A 21483-nucleotide genomic window follows, 5' to 3' on the forward strand; every position below is an offset into this window, starting at 1 on the left:
GAGATGTACAGCATGCATGTATACATGCATGCTTAGATTTAGATTTGACAGTATATTTGACTCATTTATACTCATAGTGGATGTTTTAGGATGTTTTCTGACACTGTTCATCAGAGTTATAGTGCATGACGGGAAGCTGTAGTCTTGTGTCATCGGTGGGAAAAAAGTACTCACATCTTGTACTTAAATAAAATTAGCAATACTACAGTGTAGAAATACTCCCTTAAGAGTAAAGTCCTGCATCCAAAATCTTACTTAACTAAAAGTACATATTAACATCAAATTACACTAAATCATATATAATTAGAATATAAATATAATATAATTATAGATGCACTAAAGTTTAATCAGTCTATCAGTCAGTGCTGCAGCTGATAAAGGTGGGGCTAATTTCAGCTACTTCATATACTTCTGGGTATCCTAACCAGTAATAAAACATTCTATTACATTAGTTGATTTATATTTTGCACTAACAATCTGAATCTGCATAGTAACTAGTGACTAAAGTTGTGAAATAAATGCAGTGGAGTGAAAAGTACAACGCTGGCTTCTTAAATATGGTGGAATGGAAGTGCATAAAATAGAAACACTCACGTATAGTACAAGTACCTTTAAACTGGACTGAAGCACTGTGCTTGAGTAAATGTGCTGTACTGTACCAGGATATATGAGCAGCTTCTATGAGGAATCAAGGGTGTAAACTTGTCAAACTTCTGGTTTATAGATGTTTTAAAGTCAGTTTGTCTTTGGTGAAAATGGTTAAAATGTGACAGAGTGACTCTTTTGTGGACTGTGCATATTTTGATACGGATGCAGCATCACACACTGTTTATTATAGTGCAGTAAAGTGAAATGAAGTCTCTGTAAATCCCCTGCGGAAATGTTCCAGCAGCAGAAAGTCCTGCACTTCATTCCTTCACTGTCAGGCCTGTTGCAGCCTGCTCCTGCATCCACTCCTCCATCAATACCAGGCTTCATCCTCTCATCCAGGCCTCTGGCGCTCCTGTGATTGAGCATTTGTGCGTTTCCTCCACCCCACCTCTCTCCCCGCCTCCCCCCCGACTGGACTGCGATCAGTCGGTATTCACCTGCACCGCAGCGGGCCTTATGGGGAGCCAGCGGTGGACGATCTGATCCAGGGTCTGCAGGGCGGTGTGTCGAGCACAGAGCGGAGCAGGCCCGCCATTTCCCCTCCTCAGTGGTCTCTTTTCCTTTCATAGCGCTTTAAAGCCGAGCAGCGGCGGCAGCGGCAGGAGGAGGAGGAGGAGGAGGAGCGGCGGCGGCGGAGGCAGGCAGGAGGAGAGACGCAGGGATCCGGTGTGCCACATCGGGATGAGAGCGAGACTGAGACCCGGGTCGGATGAGTCAGCGAGTGGATCCCGCAATCACGGCATCCCTGAGATCTGACTGAAAGCGGACGGAGCCGAGCGGCGCAACAAGACACAAACAAGCGAACATTGAGTTTTTATCGCAGATTCCGCGTCTCTTTATTCCGCCCTCCCCTGGTCCGCGTCTGCCATAGCCGAGTTTTGATTTTATTTCCACCAAGGTGGAGAAAAAAAGGGGGTCCGGGCAAGGTTGCGGAGGAGGTGGAGGTTTTCTTTTCTTTTTCTACAAAGCTCACACCCGCAGACAAACCCAGGCGAAGCTTCGGCTCTGAAAAAGTCAGTTTTTTGTTGTTGTTGTTGTTGTTGTTGTGGTGGAGGACTGAGCGAAGATGTCGGGGCAGAGCATTACGGACCGGATAACTGCAGCCCAGCACAGTGTAACGGGCTCCGCCGTGTCCAAAACAGTGTGCAAGGCCACCACTCACGAAGTCATGGGCCCGAAAAAGAAACATTTGGACTGTGAGTATGTGTTTATTTTATTTTGTTTTGTTTAACGGTTGTTTTCCAGTTAAATCACCGCAGAGAAACGCCGCTCAGTTATGGCGATGGAGGAGCTACAAGGCCCCAAAGCCTCCGGATAAGCTAACATGCTACTGCTTGTCCATGTCATGGAGATTATATTGTTTTAACGTCGAGGACAGGCCTTATTGACACACTGCTAGACGTAATTAAGAGGGGTTTTAAAGCCGCAGCCGGCTTTACGGACGCCTGTAATTACTGTTATATTCGTTTTGTGCTATCAGTTGCTGTCAAACTAGCATGTCCGGCTGGTTTTGTTCAGCCAGCTCTCACGTCTGTGTCACATTCACTCATTCATTTGTAGCCGGGATGCTAAGAAAGCAGCACGTCGGGGCGAACAGTTATTTGGTATCTTGCTTGTGACGAATCAGCGTGGGGGAGAAGGGGCCCCAGCACTCACAGGCCCCGAATTAACGTTTCCAGGAACAGCTCGCAATCATCTCCCGTCCTGGCGCACCTGCAGCAGGACGAGCGTCCGTCTCAGCTGAAGTAACGCGACACCTGGCTGCGTCCTCATGATGCTTCACACACAATGAGGCGACACTGTAAAGGGCACTGATCTGCAGCCTGTGGCTACAAAAGGAGGAGTTTCCCACCCTTGACTCAGGACATCAGGCTCCTGTTTGGGCCCTGACGTAAGCACGAGAGCCCAAATCCTGGTGTGATCATTAGTCTGATGCACTCACTGTCAGAGGAGTCGGTGCCCGTCTGTACTTAGAGATGCGGCGGTAGATTTTCTGCACATCGATCTGCACTCGCAAATGCACGATGGCAGTAATGAAAGTGGTTTTATGAAGGGGCCTGCGTCATCATGAGAGTCCAGGAGAAAGGTGTGTGCTGCATCTTCAAGGCTCCAGATGAGTGAAACGGCAAAAAGAAATCCGATGTCTTAACCGGTAGTAATGATAGCTTGTGGTGGATATTCGGGCTCGATGTTATAGTTGCAGGTTCCTCACCTGTTGTGCTGCTCAGGCGACTCCCCTGAGGTGAAATGAGTGAAAGCTGGCAGGGCGACGCTCGGGTGGCTCATCCTGACTGACATGTACATGGACAATGATAACACAGTGTCCTCTTGTTACGTTTAGAAACACAAAAGGAGTCGACGTGATGACAGCTACGATGAGTTCAGTTTGTTTTAGAGGTTTAGATTGATTCTTCAAGTCATCCTTACGTTTTCTGACAGAGTGGAAACAATTATTTTTGTTTAATTCCTTAATAAGTGTGATTTATTTCAGCCAGTTTGTTTCAACTTTCATTTTGTCATCATGTAGGAGTGGGGTGGGGGGAGTTGCCTCACAGCACACCAGCATGGACGACCTAGTGTCAGAAAGGTAACATCATGCATTTGGGGATGCCTAATGTAAGCCGTGTGTCTAAGCTCGGTGCGACAATATCGTGTTCGGTCATGTCACAACCCAAATCATGTCCATAACGTTAATTACTCTTCTGGAGCGCAGAGCAACGTATCAGTAAGCAGAGGTGTCAGATCCATGAATAAGAGACCTGAGACCTGTTTGTAATTAAGGAAATTCACTTGTCGCTCGTGCTGATTGACGGAGTCAGTGGGCGGACCTGCCGCTCCACCAGAAACATCTCTAAATGCGCAGCAGAACGCAGTTTTTACTCCATTTAAGGTCGCCTTAATGTTTGCGTAGGAAAAACCAAGAGCCGATCATTGCATCAATCATCGATATACGATCTGATCGACAATCGAGCCTTTATAGATGATACATAATATATACACAACCCTGATTCCAAAAGAGTTGGGACGCTGTGTAAAACATCGTTTTCTGACATATACTCAACTGAAAACAGCACAAAGACAATATGTTTGATGTTTTAGCTCGTCAGCTTCATTGATTTTTGTAAATATCTGCTTATTCTGAATTTGATGCAGCAACACGTTTCAAACAAGTTGTGACAGGAGCAAGAAAAGACTGGGAAAGTTGTGGAACGCTCCAAAAACACCTGTTTGGAACATTCCACAGGTAAACAGGTTGCTTGGTAACAGGTGATAGCATCATGATTGGGTATGAAAGGAGCCTCCTGGAAAGGCTCAGTCGTTCACAAGTGAGGATGGAGCGAGGTTCAGCACTTTGTGAACACATGATGACATGAAGGACATTACTACACAGGAACACTTAGTCACTAACTGTTGTCAGTAAACACAGTTCGTTTGCTAATGATTGCTTTCCCCTTAGCAACAAAACTGTATTGAAGTTTAATTCAAAGCCTCACACTTGATAAGAGCTGAGCAGTAATTCAGTCTTATATGATATTAACTTGAAGTAGAATCTGGGGCTGCAACTAATGATTATTTTCATTTTGAACAATCTGCTCAATACTTTCTTTATCAATTGATTTTACATCAGGTCTTAGAAAATGTCTGAACCCTAAAGATATTCAGTTTACACGTGCTGTCACATAAGACAAAGAAAAGCGACAAACCCTCTGATTTGAGAACCTGGAACAAGGGACTGTTGAGATTTACTTTGAAGAATGACTCAAATGATTAATCGATGATTATCATTGAGTTACTGTACCAATACCAAAACAATATTTGTTCAGCATGTTACTTTAAGAAATCTGTAAGCACTTTCCTTCTAAATGCAAGCAGTCGTGTAAGTATGTGAGTTACAAATGCTCTAAAATTGACAGTTTTGATTGAAATAGGACACTATCTGATGGAAGATTACTTTTGTGTCTGTGAGTGGGTGTGTGTGTATGTGTGTGTGCGTGTGTGTGTGTGTGTGTGTGTGTGTGTGTGTGTGTGTACTGGAGCGCAGCGCATCACTGTCATCACTAACCATATCCAACAGCCTCATGTCTCACTCATACGTAAGAAAACATTATCGCTATGAATATAGACAACAAACATGGCTGCTGTTAGTACTCACAGCTGTCAAACGACCACACTCGCACGTTAGCATTGGGAAATCAGAGGGTCAAACGAACTGGTTGGATGGGCTTATAACAGGCCTGCAGAAGCCACTTATACTGGGTTTTTTCAATGTTTAATCAGAGCATTTGATTCATTGAAACGCTCCTAATGCCTCTAACCTACTCTAGTGTTAAAGGACCAGTGTGTAGCATTTAGTGGCATCTAGTGGTGAGATTGCAGATTGCAAACAACTGAACAACAGTCGCCTCACCCGCCACTACTGTGGCTGCTAGAAATGCCAAATGTCCACAACACACTTGCAACTAATTCTTATTTTCAGGTGGTTACACACTTATGAAACGTACTTGTGAACATATATTCCATTTCTACTAATGGATTCCCCTAAATCCTACATATTGGACCTTTAATTAGAGTCATATTATGACACCATACTACAGTATCCTATTTCACTAAGTAATCTCTAAGTCAGTCTTTGAAAGATGATTAAACACAGTTCATTACGCAGGTTTTGCATAGAATATTCTCATGAATTAAAAGCATATTTTCAGGACATATTTTAAATGATATCCTGAAAGTTTTTTTTATATTGGCTCCCACAGCATAACTCAGCCTTATATTGATTCGTTTTAAAGTAGCATTAATGTTTTGCATCACACTGCTTACCACCATCATGACAGTTACATGAATACATTTGTGTCCCATGAATTAATTAGACTAGAAATCATTAATGTCAACCACTGTGAGTATTTAGCAGGGCAAGGCTGATTGTAACATGACAGTGCTGTCAGTGTATCCGCCTCCCCCATATTCCTCTTCCTCCTCCCTCTTCGTCTCCTCTCCATCAGCGTCTTCTTCTTCTCTGGGCAGTTCAGCCACCCATGCTAACTGCTGCTGCTGCTGCTTCTCTGGAAGGTTATCCTGTCCTACTTAAAGTCCCCCGCCTTTTGAAAAGTCAAATATAGGACAGAAAGGGAGGCCCAATTACCCCGTCAATCTGATCACTGCTGTGAATGGCAGGGTCATTAGCACTGCTTTGACTAACATCATTCACCCATCACATGGATGAACACATGAGCAGAGGAAGTGGGACAGAACATGGATGGTTAACATCTGAATGTACTTTGTGCTGGTCTGCTAAAAGGATGTTTTGTTTCCATTAGCAATTGAAACGATCAGTCTCAGTTTGGGTTGGGCCGATTGGAAAAATATCATATATATAATATTATAATGTTATAAATCTAAAGTTTAACGTCAAAATAAGAAATAAGATTTTGGCCTCGTGCAAATTGAGAAAATCAGGTTCAGAATAAAAAATTCAAGTACCCGTTTCCTGCAAGTGTTTCACAATAAAACGCTTATTCAGACATCCAGGGTGGGTCCACGGAAACAGAGGTCTTTTGATTTGTAACATACAGGAAGTGTTGTGTTACCAGCTTAATGCAGTAACTTTAACAAGGCAAATGGGAGCGAATCAAAACTAGGCTTTGTACTGTAGTTAAGGTCTGCAGCGTAATTTCCAACGTACAGTTTTTGGGATCCATGTCAGACCAAAACCACGTCCCCACAACAGAAGTAGCCTCTCTTTTAGGTACAAGCTTTTTGTCTTTCTCCTGTTAGGAATGATCCCGTTCTGTCTCACACTTGCTCTCCTCCATGTTTGCAAATTTCCAGCCTGCAACGCGTCGTCTTGGAGTGACGGCCCACATTTCCCATCATGCTCCGCTGGCTCGAGTAGTCGTTGTTTCTCGGTCCAGATGTCGTGTTTGCTAGCGTTCGTCGTGTGTGTTCAGAACGCGGTGCTTCATGCTTAGTGTTATTTTTGTGCTGGTTTATCGGTCAAACCAGCAGCGAGGTGGATGTTGCATTTCTTGACTCAGCTGTATTTTCTACTATGATTTTGAGTCCCTGTCCCCTGTGTTGAATAACATTAACGGGCTGACAGCACTGAGAGCTGCTGCTTCACTGAGAATTTCACGTCCTTTAACTTCAGTTGAGCCTTAAAGAACAGGAAGAGGCAGCATTCAAACTAAAGTATATCACAACACCATGAGCAATACCTGAATAATGTCTATATTTAGGACTGCAACTACCAATTGTTTTCATTATCGATTAATCTACTGATTATTTTCTCAATTGTTCAATTCATCATTCGTTCTATAAAATGTCAGAAAAGAGTGTCATGATTGTAATTTCCAAGCGCTCAAGGCGATATCTTGTAATGGTTTGTTTTGTCCCACCAACAGTCTGGAAACTCAGTGATGTTCATTTGACTAAAACATAAAGAAATACAGCAGGTCTCCAGATTTGAGAGGCTGGAAGAATTTCTGCCATTTTTGCTTGACTCACCACGACTTTTGTCCATCGACTGATGGATAAATTGACCGACCATTTCAGCTGTTTCTCTATTCTTATGAGAACATTTTGATGTGTCTCACGGCTCGAGCAGCGTCCCTGCATGTTTGGTGTTTTTGCAGTTTTCAAGCCTGGTTTCAAACCCCTTTTAAAGGATAACCATTTACTCACACAGACAACTTTGGTGGCATTTGGAGTCGTTTTGAAGAAATTAGCCCCAGAGGAGCGGCGCGTATATCCATATAATGCGAGTACTCGGGGCATCCATGCGCAGCCTCTATATAACACATAATCTGCGGCGAAACTTGTTCATATTCCAATATTTTGTTATGATATGCTGGTGCTATTCCCCTCTGAGCCGGCGGTCAGCTAGTTTAGCTGTAGTTTGGCACAGCTATGGTTCATTATTGCGTATTCGTAGCCGACCGCCGCAGAGTCAGCCGTGTTGTGGCTCGCTGCTCACAGCGCCCGGCGTTCGGTAAGTTAGTACCGAACTTTAGTTAGTAACTTGTTGAATTCATCTGTATATATACGATCAAGCAGCAGGTTAATCTAATGAAATATCAAAGTTCTACAAATATTCCTATAATAATGTTACTGTTGCCCAATCTTAATCTGCAACTGTGCAGAAATGCTGGGTTTAAACAGAATGAGTCTGAGTCTTCTTCTCTTCCTGTTTCAGATTTGATCCACTGTACCAACGAGATGAACGTGAACATTCCCCAGCTGGCCGACTCGCTGTTCGAGAGGACCACCAACACCAGCTGGGTGGTTGTGTTTAAGTCGCTTATCACCACACACCACCTCATGGTCTACGGCAACGAGGTGAGACGCTTCGGCAAAGAATAAGAAAACCTCCTCGATGAGTTATTAATCAGCAGCGTGATGTTGTCGTGTTTAACCATTTCCCTCCACCCTCAGCGTTTCGTCCAGTACTTGGCTTCAAGGAACACACTATTCAACCTCAGTAACTTTTTGGACAAAAGCGGTTTACAAGGTAACAGTCTGATTGTGGTCGTCGTGAATTTGTGCACCATTTAAAAAGAAATAATTAAGGGAAAGGTGAATGTCGCTGTCGCCCTTCTGCGTTCCAGGCTACGACATGTCCACGTTTATCAGGAGGTATAGTCGATACCTGAACGAGAAAGCTGTTTCATACAGACAGGTCGCCTTCGACTTCACAAAAGTTAAACGCGGGTAAGAACTTCAGACAGTTTCTGTATTCTACAATATTAAAACTATAAACATTCAGGACTGCAACAAACTGCTATGTTCATTATTGATTAATATATTGTGAGTATTTTTAGAATTCAGCAACGGATCATTACACTAATAGTGTACTAATACCAGAAATGTGTTGTGAATTCATGCATTATAGTCATCACAACACGATGTCTTCAAATAACTTGTTTTATTTACCAACCAAAGATTTTCAGTTTAGAGTGATAGAAAACAGAGAAAAGCAGCAAATCCTCACATTGTGTTTGTTTCAGTGCTTTTCTTTGTCATGTGTGATAGTAAACTGAAAGTCTTTTCAATTTTTATGACATTTTACAGGCAATTCATCAAGAAGGCAATCGACATATTGATCGCTAATGAAAATAGCCGTTAGTTGCAGTCGGTGCAGAAAAAGGAGCGCGTCTGTTAGCATGTTATAGGAGCTGCGCTGCCCTGCTCATCCATCTCTGCCTCCTCTCCATCTCCCCTCTCTCCTCGGTGCCCTCTCCTGCTCCGGCCGTCCACGTGTCCACGCAGAGTGGACGGCGTAATGAGGACCATGAATACAGAGAAGCTGCTCAAGACGATCCCCATCATTCAGAACCAGATGGACGCCCTCCTTGATTTCAATGTGAGTCTAAGGTGAAGCCTCCCGCAGCTCTGCAGCTCGCCGAGCGAGAAGCTTGTGCGGAGCGTGCAGATTGCGCCGAGGCTGCCGCTGACGAGGTCGAGATGTGTTGTCTCAGTTCACGTGTGCAGGCGTTGTTTTTCTACGCCAACAAAATCATGGCGGAGAAGCTGGAAGATAAATGTGGCTGATTGCTTTCCCTCAGGTCAATGCCAACGAGCTGACTAATGGAGTCATAAATGCAGCCTTCATGCTCCTCTTCAAAGACTCCATCAGGCTCTTTGCTGCTTATAATGAAGGCATCATCAACCTGCTCGGTAAGTCCGCTTCCACTCTCAAGCTTCTCTTTGCTTCCTCTTCTTTCTGTGGTTGGTCATTCCAGTTATTTCATCCCTAAACAGAGAAATACTTTGACATGAAGAAGACTCAGTGTAAAGAAGGTTTGGACATTTACAAGAAGTTTCTCACCCGAATGACCCGGATATCAGAGTTCCTCAAAGTAGCAGAGGTACGTTGCACTAACCTCTTCGCAGATGCGCCTGCTGTCGTCAGTGAAGCTCCTCAGATTCTAACTTGGTCTTCTCTCTCGTTATAACAGCAGGTGGGCATCGATCGAGGAGACATCCCAGACCTTTCACAGGTGAGCGCCGACGCTTGAAGCATGTAAAACACAAGTCCTCCACTCTTAATGGGAAGTCCCTCCAGGCTTTCTCCCTCTTATTTCCAGCTCTAACTCCTCTTTTTTCATCAGCTTTGTCTTTGTCCAACTAGAGTACAGTCCACCCAACACAAAAGCTCTTTAGAATAAGACACTTTGCATGAGTTCCTTCTTGAGCGCATGTTTGCCAGAGGAGGTGGTCTTCTTCTTCTCCTGTTCTTTGTCCTTTCTCTCCCTCTTCTTCTTCTGCTTCTCCTCCTTTTACTTCTTACCCTTCTCCTTCTTTCTACAGTAAATAAAGGTGTTTTTTTTTTTCAAAATAAGCACAGTAATTGCAACCCGCTCCATAAATCTGCACAGTGACAGTTAGATGTTTCCTCATTAAAAATAAACCGCACACGCTGTTGTGCTGCGGGGACCAATTTTACATAAATATTTTACCCCTGGAGAACTGCGGCTAAAATGCATTCCCCTCTGACTGTCACCACCTTTATATTCTGTATTTTCCCTTTATCTTTCCACTTCAGTTCACAGTTTGTGTAAGTACCATCATTTCACTCTTCTTCTGCTGTATGTCCGTGACTTGCTTCAGTGTTGTCTTTTTGCATGCCTCTGCTCTGACTCTGTCTCCTACATCGTGGTGAAACTCAGTTGAAGGAAAAAACGCTCGCTGTGGTAAATTCCGTTCTCTTTGCTCACGTTACTGAGGTGTGAACCAGTGTAGCTCATCTACTGTAAAATGGCTGCCCCGTTGTGCTTAGCCACGGCCAGTTCAACAACGCCCCGGTTGTTGAAAGAGCCATGGTGCAGTATGTCATCCCACACAGACGTTACTCTCATCCAAAGTAGCTTTATGGCTGGAATGCAGTCATTGATCAGTGGTGGATAACCAATAGCCTAAAGTTCCCAAACAGAGAAATCAATTGGCTGTCTACACCTTGGTTTCAGTGGTGTGCTCTATTTCATGATGTGTTTTCTGTTCCATCTATCTTGGTTGCCCACCGCTGTCCTGTATAGTCTTGATGTCCATGCAGAATGTGTGTCAGGAACTTGCTGACTGTGTGTTTCCTGTCATGACAGGCTCCCAGTAGCCTCCTCGAAGCTCTGGAGCAGCACTTGGCCTCTTTAGAGGGCAAGAAGGTCAAAGACTCCACTGCAGCCAGCAGGTACGTTAATCCTCCCATCACTACTGAATTTCTCTCATCTTTTCCTCGAATCTCAGAGACTGCCTTTTTCCCAGAATGCAATTCAAAGTGCCTCAGACAGCTGGCAAGCTGGTAATAAGACAACTTGAGACAAGTGCACACTAGAGATAAAAAATGATGGAAAAGCAATAATAAAACCAACAAAAGAGATGAGAAATCAATCACTCTAGTGTGAATTTGTGTCTACCTGCAGGGCCAGCACTCTGTCAAATGCAGTCTCATCGTTGGCCAGCACGGGGATGTCTTTCACTAAAGTGGATGAACGGGAGAAGCAGGCGGCTCTCGAGGAGGAGCAGGCCCGACTCAAAGCTCTGAAGGTAGCGGTGATGTGCTCCGATCCAACATGTCTGCAGTGTCTCCGTTGCCTGTGTCTTTGAGTTTAACCTCCCTGCTCATTCAGGAACAGAGGCTCAAAGAGCTCTCCAAGAGGCCCTCCTTCTCCACCACTGATACATCGCCGATCTCCACCACCGGGGGCACTATCAGCACAGCACCAGCCATAGACCTCTTCTCCACACCCAGCTGCTCTAACGGGTACTGCTTAGATCTACACTGTATAGACACCACACTGCATATTTTATACTCAAGCTGCAATTTTTTAGTCCCTTAACATCCATCCAACTTCTTTTATTTTTTGGCCACTTGGTAGCAGCTGAGACATTTTTATTTTTTAACTTGATAATGCAAACTTGTTAGCTAGCAGCTTTTTTACATATCCAGCAGTTGCAGAGTAACATTATCATTCATTTTAAGTTGTGTCTCTGGTCACCTGATCAATATAAGTGCAACATTCACTCTCTTTTATCTGTTTTTGGTCTCCACCAACTCTTAAGGGAAACATTTGGCTCTTGAGCTGCGAAATGCTTCACTGTGTTCAGTATAGTTGCAGACCAGACAGCTGAACAATGAGCTGAAACTCAGGGTAAAGCTGCAGAGTCAAGTGATAATGTTCTGTTGGTTCATCACTCAACGATGCAACCAGTTCATTTGTCAATTATTTCATTTCATATTTCCTCTCTGACTTAATCTGTGTTTGCCATTTTAAGGGTTCGGGTGGGAATGTATTCTGTAGATAGATGTCGGTGTATTTTAGACTAATGCAGTCTTATTGACAAGGAACTCCAAAGAGTCAGAAGAGACTGCCTTGTTTTCAGTGTTTGTAAAGTCTCATATATGTTCCATTATTGCATCTGCAGTGCAGTGAAGATGGAGAGCGACCTTTTTGACCTGCAGTCAACTTTCCAGCCCTCCGTGCAATCAGGCTCAACGGGGCTTCCAGTTGCAACGGCGTGGGCAGGTAAAGGGCCGCCTCTTCCCACACCTCCAAACCAGCATCTGCGTTTCTGGACTTTGGTGACCTGTTCTGCATGCTCTCCTTCTCTTGTTGTTGTCTGACTCTGATGCCCACCTCTTCCTCTCCACTCTGTTCTGTCTTTTTCTTTTTCTCTGTCTCTCTTTCCTCTGCCTGCCTAGATCCTTTCACCTCTGCTGAAGCTGGGGATGATTCCATGCCAAACCTTAACCCTTTCCTCTCAAAACTCGTTGTCGATGCCACTCACTTACCTGTCGTGTCTTCAGACGGTGTTAGCTTTTCCTCTAGGACATCTGGTCATGAAATGTTTGGTGGTAACGACTCATTTTGTTTCTCCTCAAAAGTCTTGTCGCTCTCGTTCATTTCTCTGTAGTCACTGATAAGCATGACTAGCCTGCATGTTCACTGTGCTGCTGTAGTTTAAATGTTGGATTTGTGCGATGTCTAAATGATCTTTTTTCTGTCTGTGCAGTGCACCTCATTGCAGTTCATACCAGGCTCAGATTGTGTTATTTTGTAGAGAGAACACCTCTTAATTCCTCTAATGTATCAACCGGGACCCTCTGTGTCCCACTGCAGAGGCCATACACCCATTTTGCTTCACAGTTACCTTTCATCCTCTCTTTTAATGAACAGTTTGGTGTTGCATTGTAATTCAAACATGCCGTAGAGCTTTAAGTTGAAACCTGTTCTTCTTTTACCAACACTATTTTTGATTCTCCAGATCGTTACAATCCCTTTATTGACACAAACTCATCCGTTTCAACCAATTACAAACGCACAGTGCGGATAGAACACTCCATCTCAGGTACTATGATGGCTCACCATCTCAGCCTATGTTTCCTGAGCCCTGGCAAACATAGGATCCTATGCAATACCGCCAGGGCTCTTATTTTGATAATATGGTAGAAATGTGGACATGAACTAATACTGAAGGAAAAGTTTGATATTTTTGGAATTACACCTATTTGCTTTCATGACTAGAGTTACATGAGAAGATTGATAACACTCAGTTTGTCTGCTACTGCTACATACACATCATAAAATTACATATAAGTAGGAGGTGTACACAATCCAAACAGTTTTGGTCTTTATAGATCATTTCCCCCATTTATAACAACCGTACAGGGGTGAATTGCTTGACTGCTAGGTTTCAGCAAAAAGGCTTCATTCGGCCCACCTCAGCTCCACCCAAGCTCCACCTCTTTGCCCATTTTTACTAGCCGGGGGGTTTAGTGGAGTCCCACACAAGGGGACAGCCAGAGCCGCTGTCACAGAGCTTCACAATGGCTCTTCAGAAACCTGTGGGTGACGTCATGGGGCTGCTTCCATGTTTCACTCTAAAAATATGTATAAAACATAGATAAAGCAGAATGTGATCAGTTGCTGATCCTTTTTGACATATACTGAAATGAAAAAAATACAAAGACAATGTATTTAATATTTATCTTCGACAGAGCCATGCTATCTCTTTCCCCCCATTTCCAGTCTTTATGCTAAGCTAAGCTAATTCAGCTGTTGGCTGTAGCTTTGTTACGGCCTCCACATTAAACAAATTAACCAAGGCTGGCTAGGGCCAGGAGGCAACAACATATAAGAAAGGACGCCACGACAGGTAGATGCCAATAGACCCACGAGCTTTATTTCAACCAAATCCCAAACAAACCAAAAGAGAAACAAAAAGGGGCTGGAGACCCCGGCCAAAAGAAACAAAAGAAGGGAGGCGTCGGGCCAACCCTACAGCGCGTCGTCGTCTCCCTCTAACCTAATAAATGTTTAGTGTGCAGACATGAGAGATCGACATCATTCTTCTCCTCTAACTCTCGGCAAGAAAGTGAATATTTTCTCAAAATGTCAAAACTATTCCTTAAACCCCTCCCTCATAGTTGTTTCAATACTGTTCTGCTCTTTTTAACCTCCTACAACTTACGTTTATACTTAAAGCACCCAGGATTTAACAACTACAGAACTGTAAAACATGTTAGCTGTCTTTTTCCTGCCTGTATTTCTGTCACTTCCCACCTGTCTCTGTGGCCTGGCCTTGAAATGCCTTTTCGTTTTGCTCTCTTTCTTCCTCTCTCTCTCTTCTTTGTCTTCCTGCTTCCTGTGGCGTGTCAGACTCCTTCTGTGGTCCAGTGTCCATTGCCCAGCACCTCCCACACCAGGCTCCTTTCCCCACTGAGCCCTCTACTGTAGCAGGTCTATTCAGAGGTAGAGTACTGAAGGCTGTCTCTCTCTCCGTCACATTCAGGAGTAGACTCATGCTAGTTTTCTATTCTGCAGAGGAAGCTGTTTATCCAGCTCTCTGTTCAAATAATGTGATTGATACATGGACACTGTACTTAACACGGGCCAGTGCAGAAACCAAAAGTCTGAGCAGTGGTCAGTTTTTAGATTTCATTCCACTGTAACTCTGTGACTGCAGCCGTCTTCTTTCTCTTCTCTTATGAAGGATACTCAACGCCACAGGCTCCTCCACAGCAGTCAGCAGGGGGACTCCAGGTGGACTTTGAGTCGGTCTTTGGAGCCAAAGCCACAGGCAGCAACAGCCTCAATTCTGATGGTGAGGATTTCGCATGCACATATAAGTTGCTGCATTTTTTAGCAAGGTAGCTTAAATGTAGTTTGCAGGTGATGAGTCAGTGGCCAGTCTTGCATGAAGTCGGCTGAGGAAAGAAAATTTAAAAGCTTTAAAGAAGAGGAACTGTCTGAAAGGTTTTGTTTATACGATCCAGTGATTTTTTTATTTTCCAACCCATTATATATAGTTTCTCTCAAAGGAAACCGCAGTGAGTCACCACTAGCTTTAGCTGACTGAAGAAATACCAGGGAAGTCATGATATTAGACGCACCCTATCTGGTCCTGACGTCAGACAGAGCTGAAACACCTGCGACACTCAGCCCTGTCTCGCAAGTCGCCAGTACAAGAACAGACTGTTGTCTTCTCTGCACTATTTTTACCAGTCCAACGTTTGTGTCTGCCACCAGCCCAAAAGTGCAGAAAGTCGCTGTTGCTGTCTTTGACCAGCGCTGAGAGAAAGTGGACCTCAAACCATGTTGAAACGTGAATCAAAACGTGAAAACCCACCTGTTTATTTGGGAGGGTTGTACCTGTAGTTCTTCTAACATCACGTGTTAACTTACTTTTTAGTCAGTTTGGACAAAAAGCCAATTGAATGTAATGCAGTGATATTGCTCAGCCTTGCCTTTGGTAGCAGGCTGCCATATTCTCACACTCATTCCTACAAGACAAATGGTGAAACGCTCCCCGCTGACAGTTTTTAATAAAAAAGACGTTTTTAACAGTGGTGTTTGGAGGCTGGGGACCTTATGTTTCATTTCCTGTCATCTCTTTACAATCAGCTATTTAATAAAAGCATAAGATGCAGGAAAAATGATACTGATTAAAGACGCTGTTTTGTTTGGTTTGGTTTATTGACAACATTTTAATATATGTACACAGTCATATCAGAGTTTGTCAGAGATTCAGCGAGAAAGTCCTGGACTTATTTCCATTGTTGTCATTGTGAAACTACAGTGACAAGACGCACAGTATGTATAGAATGAATATTTATGACCTCGTAAGTACACATAGGTTTATTATCTCTGTGTTTCGTCAGATATCGCTGGGGGAATTCTGAAACCGACTCTCGCCGGCTCCAACCAGCCGTCCGGTCAGCAGCCGGAGAAGCTGGTGTCGGACGACCTTGACTCCTCCCTGGCCAACCTTGTCGGCAGTGAGTGGGATGCTTTGCTCTCAGTCGCTCTAATTAAAGCACGTGTTCATCAAAGCACAGACCGACAAAATATTTGCAGATTCACTTCCGACACCAACCCCCACCCCTTGTGAATTTTCTCTTTCAGACCTCGGCATCGGGAACGGCACGATGAAGAAGTAAGTGGCGGATCGGCGCTGCGTGGCTCGCGAGCGCCCGCTCTGCTGTGCAGAAACAACAGCAGCAGCTTTGTGCTTTCAGGGCAGCTACAAGCTGGCGCTAACGTCAAGTGTCTTAATCTGCAGTGACATCCACTGGAGCCAGCCGGGGGAGAAGAGGATGACCGGCGGCACCAACTGGCAGCCCAGAGCGGCGCCGACCACGACCTGGAACCCCGTCTCCATGGTGACACTCACAGACTTTTGGCTGCAGTGCTCATGTTGCCTGCCTCTGTTATGTTCTGTCCTATTTTACTGCCAGATGAGCGCGGCCGTCGCAGTGCTGTGCTGCTTTGTGCATATTTATTTGGTTTTGATGTCAATCCTCACTTCCTTGTTTGTGTCTCTTCAGCCACCGTCAATCATGGCCTTCCCCGCCACCACACCCACAGGCATGATGGGATACGGCATGGTCAGTATAACGGCAAATATACACCATGTATAGATGTGGTAGTGTTGCAGAACAGTCTGTGTAGCCTCTGTTCTGGAAACAAAGAATAAGACATTACATTTCTAAAGTTGCTGAATCAGTTCATGTCGGGTAAATCCCTTTGCTTTTTACCTGCTTCTTGTTATTTAGAGAATTAATTAAATGCACTTAAACTGGGTCAAGTGAGCCGTTGTTTTGCTTTGGTTTGACTTTATAAATAAAGTGAAGGGTGGAGAATTCTCAATAGTTTTAATTTAGAGCACACTCGGCTTATAAATATTTCATTTCACTGGCAGGCACAAGTTTGCCTTTATTATTTTTTTTAAATCAAAAATGAAAATGAGCTTTTTAATAACCTTGTTTTTTCCATTGCAGTAGCAGTAGGTACTCCTGTTATTTAACACAGGTTTTGAGATGGTTGTCCTTTTATTTTACCTTCACATGGTCACATGCTGCGTTAAATTATGTTGAAAAAAAGCCAGTACGCGTAGAATACATTTTATTTGGTTTGGCACCCCCTGGTGGTTGTATAAAACTGTAAAAACTCACATAAAGCTGAAACAATGAGGAGATTGAGAGAAAAGTCATCTGCAACAATTTTGAGTCATTTTTAGAAAAAAAAAAATTACTTTTTTCTTCCAGCTTCTTAAATTTGTCTTAATGTAAATCAATTTAAATATCTGATAAATTCTCACTTGTTTTTAATATATTTAGTAGTTAGTTTAAAAATCCACACATAATGGCTTTAAATTTGTAAAGCAAATGAGTGAAATTCACTGTTCCTGAAATAACGTCTGTCATCTCTGTGCAACATGCTGTAGCCTCCACAAATGAGCTCAATGGGGATGATGAATCCACCCACCATGATGTACTCCCAGCCTGTGATGAGGCCACCCAACCCGTTTGGCTCCGTGTCTAGTGCTCAGGTGGGTGCACGGCAGTCTGACTGCTCCACCAAGCCGATGCACCGTGAAGTCAGTATCTATTTGCACAGTTATCAGGTTGAGTAAATAGGTGTATCCATTGTGATGACGTGTACCATAATTAGTCACTGTGTAAGCTTCAGTGTGAAAACTGCTGAAGATGACAGTTTTAACGACGGACCCTTCGCTCTCACGAGCTGAAGGGGACAAAAAACTGAATCATCTCCCTCGTTTTGACTCCCTGGTTTTCCCCCAAGAGCTCCTTTTTATTAACCCTTCTTTCACACGTCACAGTTTCTCCAAACTAATCTCATCCCGCCTTCAGTCTCTGTACTGACTCTGACTTCTCCTCTGGTCCTCCTACCTCCTGTATTTCTTCCTGAAATAGCCCTCCGCAGCCTCTAGTCCTTCCAGCCAGAGTCCTCTCCGAGCCCCTGGACAGGACCCGTTTGCACACCTCTCTCTCAAGGATTTCTTGTAGAGCATCTCTTTAGGTACAGCATGCTCTTTGCTTGCGGGTGCACCTGCATGCGTGTCATGCCCAGTGCTAATACCCCTTTGTTTCGTTTTTATCTCAGCATACTTGATTTATCTGTCTGATTAGATGCGGCATGAACTTATCTCATGTATTTTGTTTTATCTCGACCTTTGTTGCTTGGATTTCCTGCTTGTTTCGATGGATTTAAGGCGTCTTTAACATAGCCACGCTCACCCTTTGTTCTTCCGCTGCCATCACACATTGTTCAAAGCTGTTTCCTCTGAATTCAGTGTACTGACTATTCGCTAAGCTCAGTCGCCCTGAGTTACTGATGCACATTTCTGCTGGCACACGTGCGTACGGTGATAACGGCCGCAATTTGAAATTCATAGTAATTTTTAAAACAATGGGACACAGATGAAGAGGGAAGTCGTCTTCTCATTTTTAACTGCCGACTGTCACATTTGCCGGCTGAAATGAAAACTGACGCTGGCAAGTTTTAATAGCAATAGCTAGTTAGCTCTTATAGCTAATGTTATCACCATGAGTCAGTTAAAATGCCGTCTCCAGCAGAGGATTGAATGTTTTCAGCTTTTTACATAAGAAGAGTCTTAATTATGCTCTTAATGGCTGAATGATATCTTGCGAAAAGACTGAGGCTAAAGCTAAACAGTTACAAGAGAAAAGGCTTTAAGGCCAACCAATGTGTTCGACTCATGCTTTGCTCTCTTGGGTAACGATGCCTGCCGTTTCTTGACAAACTATGCTTTGTGTATCCCAGTTTATCCTGTTCAAACTAATTGATGGAGAGCGCCTAATTCACATTTTCATTTTTATTCCTTTTTTCCACATTTCAAAAGTCAGCTTCAGATTCTCTAATTAACATGGCTAATGATGTCCTCCTTGGCCTTGAAAGTAACACTAGGTTGCTTCTCTTGGTGCTAAGATACTGCTGCAGCTGACATACTTTACTACTTTAATACTTTAAACATGCTGCGTAATTATTTTCTTAAACTTGTGTTTTTGGTTTCGAAAGACAAAATAACACAACCTGTCAAATGTTGCTCCACTTCAACATAAAGTCTAGTCATGATTTCTAAAGCTTTGATTGGGCAGTGCTGCTCTGGGGGAGGGTTTAACGAACAGTCAGTTTGCTTTTTAAATTATCATTTCTATTCACAGTTTAGCCTTACACTGATCTTGTCTGTTGCCTTCCTTGCAGATGCAGTTCATGTAATTTGAAGAAAAGCGTCTCTCGGAAGATGAAGCACTTAGCAGCAAAGCTTTGTCCTCGTTGCAGTCTAACTCTTCAGAGAAACATCCACGCACCCCCCCAAATACAGACATGTCAAGAACACAATGGTGCAACGACTGTCAGAAACCATGGTAACCATGTCCAAATGACGTTTGGCGATAGCTCACACCCATTATTCTGTAACTTGTCCAAGACGTCGAGTGATGCTGCTGTCTAAACCCCCCTTAAAGAGGATTCCTTATCCATTTTACAGTGTGATCTGTAAAGGTAGTTATGGGTGCTGAGAAACTTTGATGTTATGTATTTGGACATACTGTGGTTGGATGTAAAGGCTTGATGTTCAGCGGGGAGGGGGTGGAGACAAAAAAAAAAAAGAGAGCGGCCCTTCCCTTTCTTGATCCGATCATCAGTCATCCATTCCCTACAGTTATTTAACTGTCACTAAGTAGTGATGCTAATGGCGTTTACACCTGTTTAGTTTTGTCTTTTTTACCGTGTTTACAGTAGACCTTCCTTGTGTGTTGTTTGTATTTATTTATGATTATTGGTTTAAGATTGGGGGGGGGTAATGTAAAATCTACAGTACATGGAACACCTGTGGGAGTGCTTCAGCATTAAACAAGGATCTCAGACTGTCATTGAGAGGTAGAGTTAAAAATAGCTATTATATAAATTACACCTATTAAGCGGAATGATAGAGCACTAAATATTCTACGAGTTTTGTGTTAAGAAAATTTTTTTACTAGATTGAAAGATTCCACGATCTCTGTTGTACTTAAGTGCAGGGGTTAGAGTACGAGTCAGTTAACAGTATATAGTCGATTCTGTGCCTAGGGTTTTTTGCAATGGATCAGTTTCCTGTCTAGTTGAAAAAACACTTCATCCACGAATCTGAAGCGTCGCACTGGGTGGTGGGCTCCATTTGCTTTAAGCTTGGCATGCCATTGACTCACTGACCGTATTCAAGGCTGCCTTTACTCTGAATGTGAAAGAGTTGTCTTCATGTTGCACACATCTTTCCACACTACAGTTCCTCAGCAGAGTCGGGCTGCGGGTGGGGGAGGGGGAGGGGGTGAGAGGACGGATGTCTGACAGGGTGTCTGCTTGCTGGTTAGCCGTCGCGACGCTAATGGGGAGAAGGGTCACAGATTTGATGTAAATTAATTGTATAAAAGATCCAGAGGAGCAGGGTGGCGCGGAGGAGCACTGTTGATCGGTGCTCTGTGTATATAAAAACTGACTGTTCTTTGAGTTCAGAAGTGAAAGATGTATGAAATATGAAAGCAATTCAATCAAATTTGACTCTACCTAAGTTTGATTCAGGATATTCTCTGCGTTTGTCTCCGCAGAAATTTTCTTTATGTAATTAGAACGTGTAGCAGACAATGACTGAAGTCTTTTCTTTCTTTTACAAATAAAGAGCAGCTTCCACAAACTACTGCACAGTATGTTTTTTCCTTTATTCAAGCTGCATGATCAATCTGCTGTAACAGTGTGGCATATGATTAATGGGCATCTTTTAAACTAGGAAGGTTTAGACTTGTGCTGCCTGCTTGGTCTAATAGGCAGTAAAGGCTGGTGTCAGCTTAGAAAACTGTTTCACCCGAGTGACTCTTCAGATAATAGACCATTACTAAATTAAAATAAATGCTGCCTGCAGAAGACTCTTTCTGGTGTTGTGTATATGTAGTGCAGTGGTTTTCAAATCTGAGGGACGTGGCTGAATTAAAAACGCTTGGGGGATCTTGTGTCCCCAGTTTCTCCACCTCTTCTGTTAATTAAGAACGTACACGGTCCCTGGTTTGTTGTGGCCAAATACACAAAATAGTGCACAGGTCTGAAAACTTCTGACGAAGGGCCCAACTTCAAAACAGAGGCTGATCAGGTCTCAAAGCAGGACCCACCTTAACAATCTTGTTGTGTCCTTTAATCGCTTTAATCCCAGACAAAGCTCCAACTGATCAAATTACCACAAACTAATCACAGTGACTCTGGGGGTTTTGAGGCCCTCTCAATCATTGCCTGCTTTGCATGTTTTTAACCATCCTTGCTGAGGGGGTCTCAGATGAGATGAGAAAAATACTTCTGTTGCACACAGTTATGTTTAAGTTGTCTGACTTCTTAAAAGCACTGTGTGCACAATTATTAGGCAAGTGAGTATTTTGACCATATCATCATTTTTATGCATATTTCTCCAACTCCAAGGTGTATTAACTTGAATGCTTATTGGATTTAAGCATATCAGGTGATGAGTATTTGTGTAATGAGGGAGGGTGTGGCC

The 21483-nt window shown here is 43.5% G+C and overlaps 1 protein-coding gene across 4 annotated transcripts; it reads left to right on the top strand.

The window, feature by feature from the left end:
- Positions 1-1207: 1207 nt before the first annotated feature.
- picalmb (phosphatidylinositol binding clathrin assembly protein b) lies at positions 1208-20739 on the top strand. Of its 4 annotated transcripts, XM_041941514.1 has the most exons (23): positions 1208-1847; positions 7844-7986; positions 8083-8158; positions 8256-8358; positions 8917-9010; positions 9213-9324; positions 9409-9515; positions 9606-9647; positions 10746-10831; positions 11064-11187; positions 11271-11404; positions 12067-12167; positions 12344-12496; positions 12907-12990; positions 14301-14393; positions 14635-14745; positions 15803-15919; positions 16047-16077; positions 16204-16303; positions 16469-16528; positions 17368-17472; positions 17858-17963; positions 19170-20739. In XM_041941514.1, exons 1-22 carry the CDS (start codon positions 1718-1720, stop codon positions 17948-17950), a joined length of 2199 nt encoding a protein of 732 aa, XP_041797448.1. In that variant the 5' UTR covers positions 1208-1717; the 3' UTR covers positions 17951-17963; positions 19170-20739. The 4 variants fall into 4 exon arrangements, with proteins under 4 accessions (XP_041797448.1, XP_041797449.1, XP_041797451.1 ...); XM_041941515.1 differs by lacking the exon at positions 17858-17963 and having other exon boundaries at positions 1215-1847; positions 19170-20735; XM_041941516.1 differs by lacking the exons at positions 12344-12496; positions 12907-12990; positions 14301-14393 and having other exon boundaries at positions 1226-1847; positions 19170-20732.
- The last annotated feature ends 744 nt before the right edge of the window (positions 20740-21483 follow it).

The sequence above is a fragment of the Chelmon rostratus genome, chromosome 7 (assembly GCF_017976325.1).
Source record: "Chelmon rostratus isolate fCheRos1 chromosome 7, fCheRos1.pri, whole genome shotgun sequence".
NCBI classification, from domain to species: domain Eukaryota; kingdom Metazoa; phylum Chordata; class Actinopteri; order Chaetodontiformes; family Chaetodontidae; genus Chelmon; species Chelmon rostratus.

What these genes read in the sequence shown, in the direction of transcription:
- picalmb (XM_041941514.1), top strand. Translation starts at nt 1,718, where the DNA reads ATGTCGGGGCAGAGCATTACGGACCGGATAACTGCAGCCCAGCACAGT. An exon ending in TTCACAAAAGTTAAACGCGG is followed by an intron (nt 8,359 to 8,916) that starts GTAAGAACTTCA and finishes GTGTCCACGCAG; the next exon opens with AGTGGACGGCGTAATGAGGA. An exon ending in ACGCCCTCCTTGATTTCAAT is followed by an intron (nt 9,011 to 9,212) that starts GTGAGTCTAAGG and finishes GCTTTCCCTCAG; the next exon opens with GTCAATGCCAACGAGCTGAC.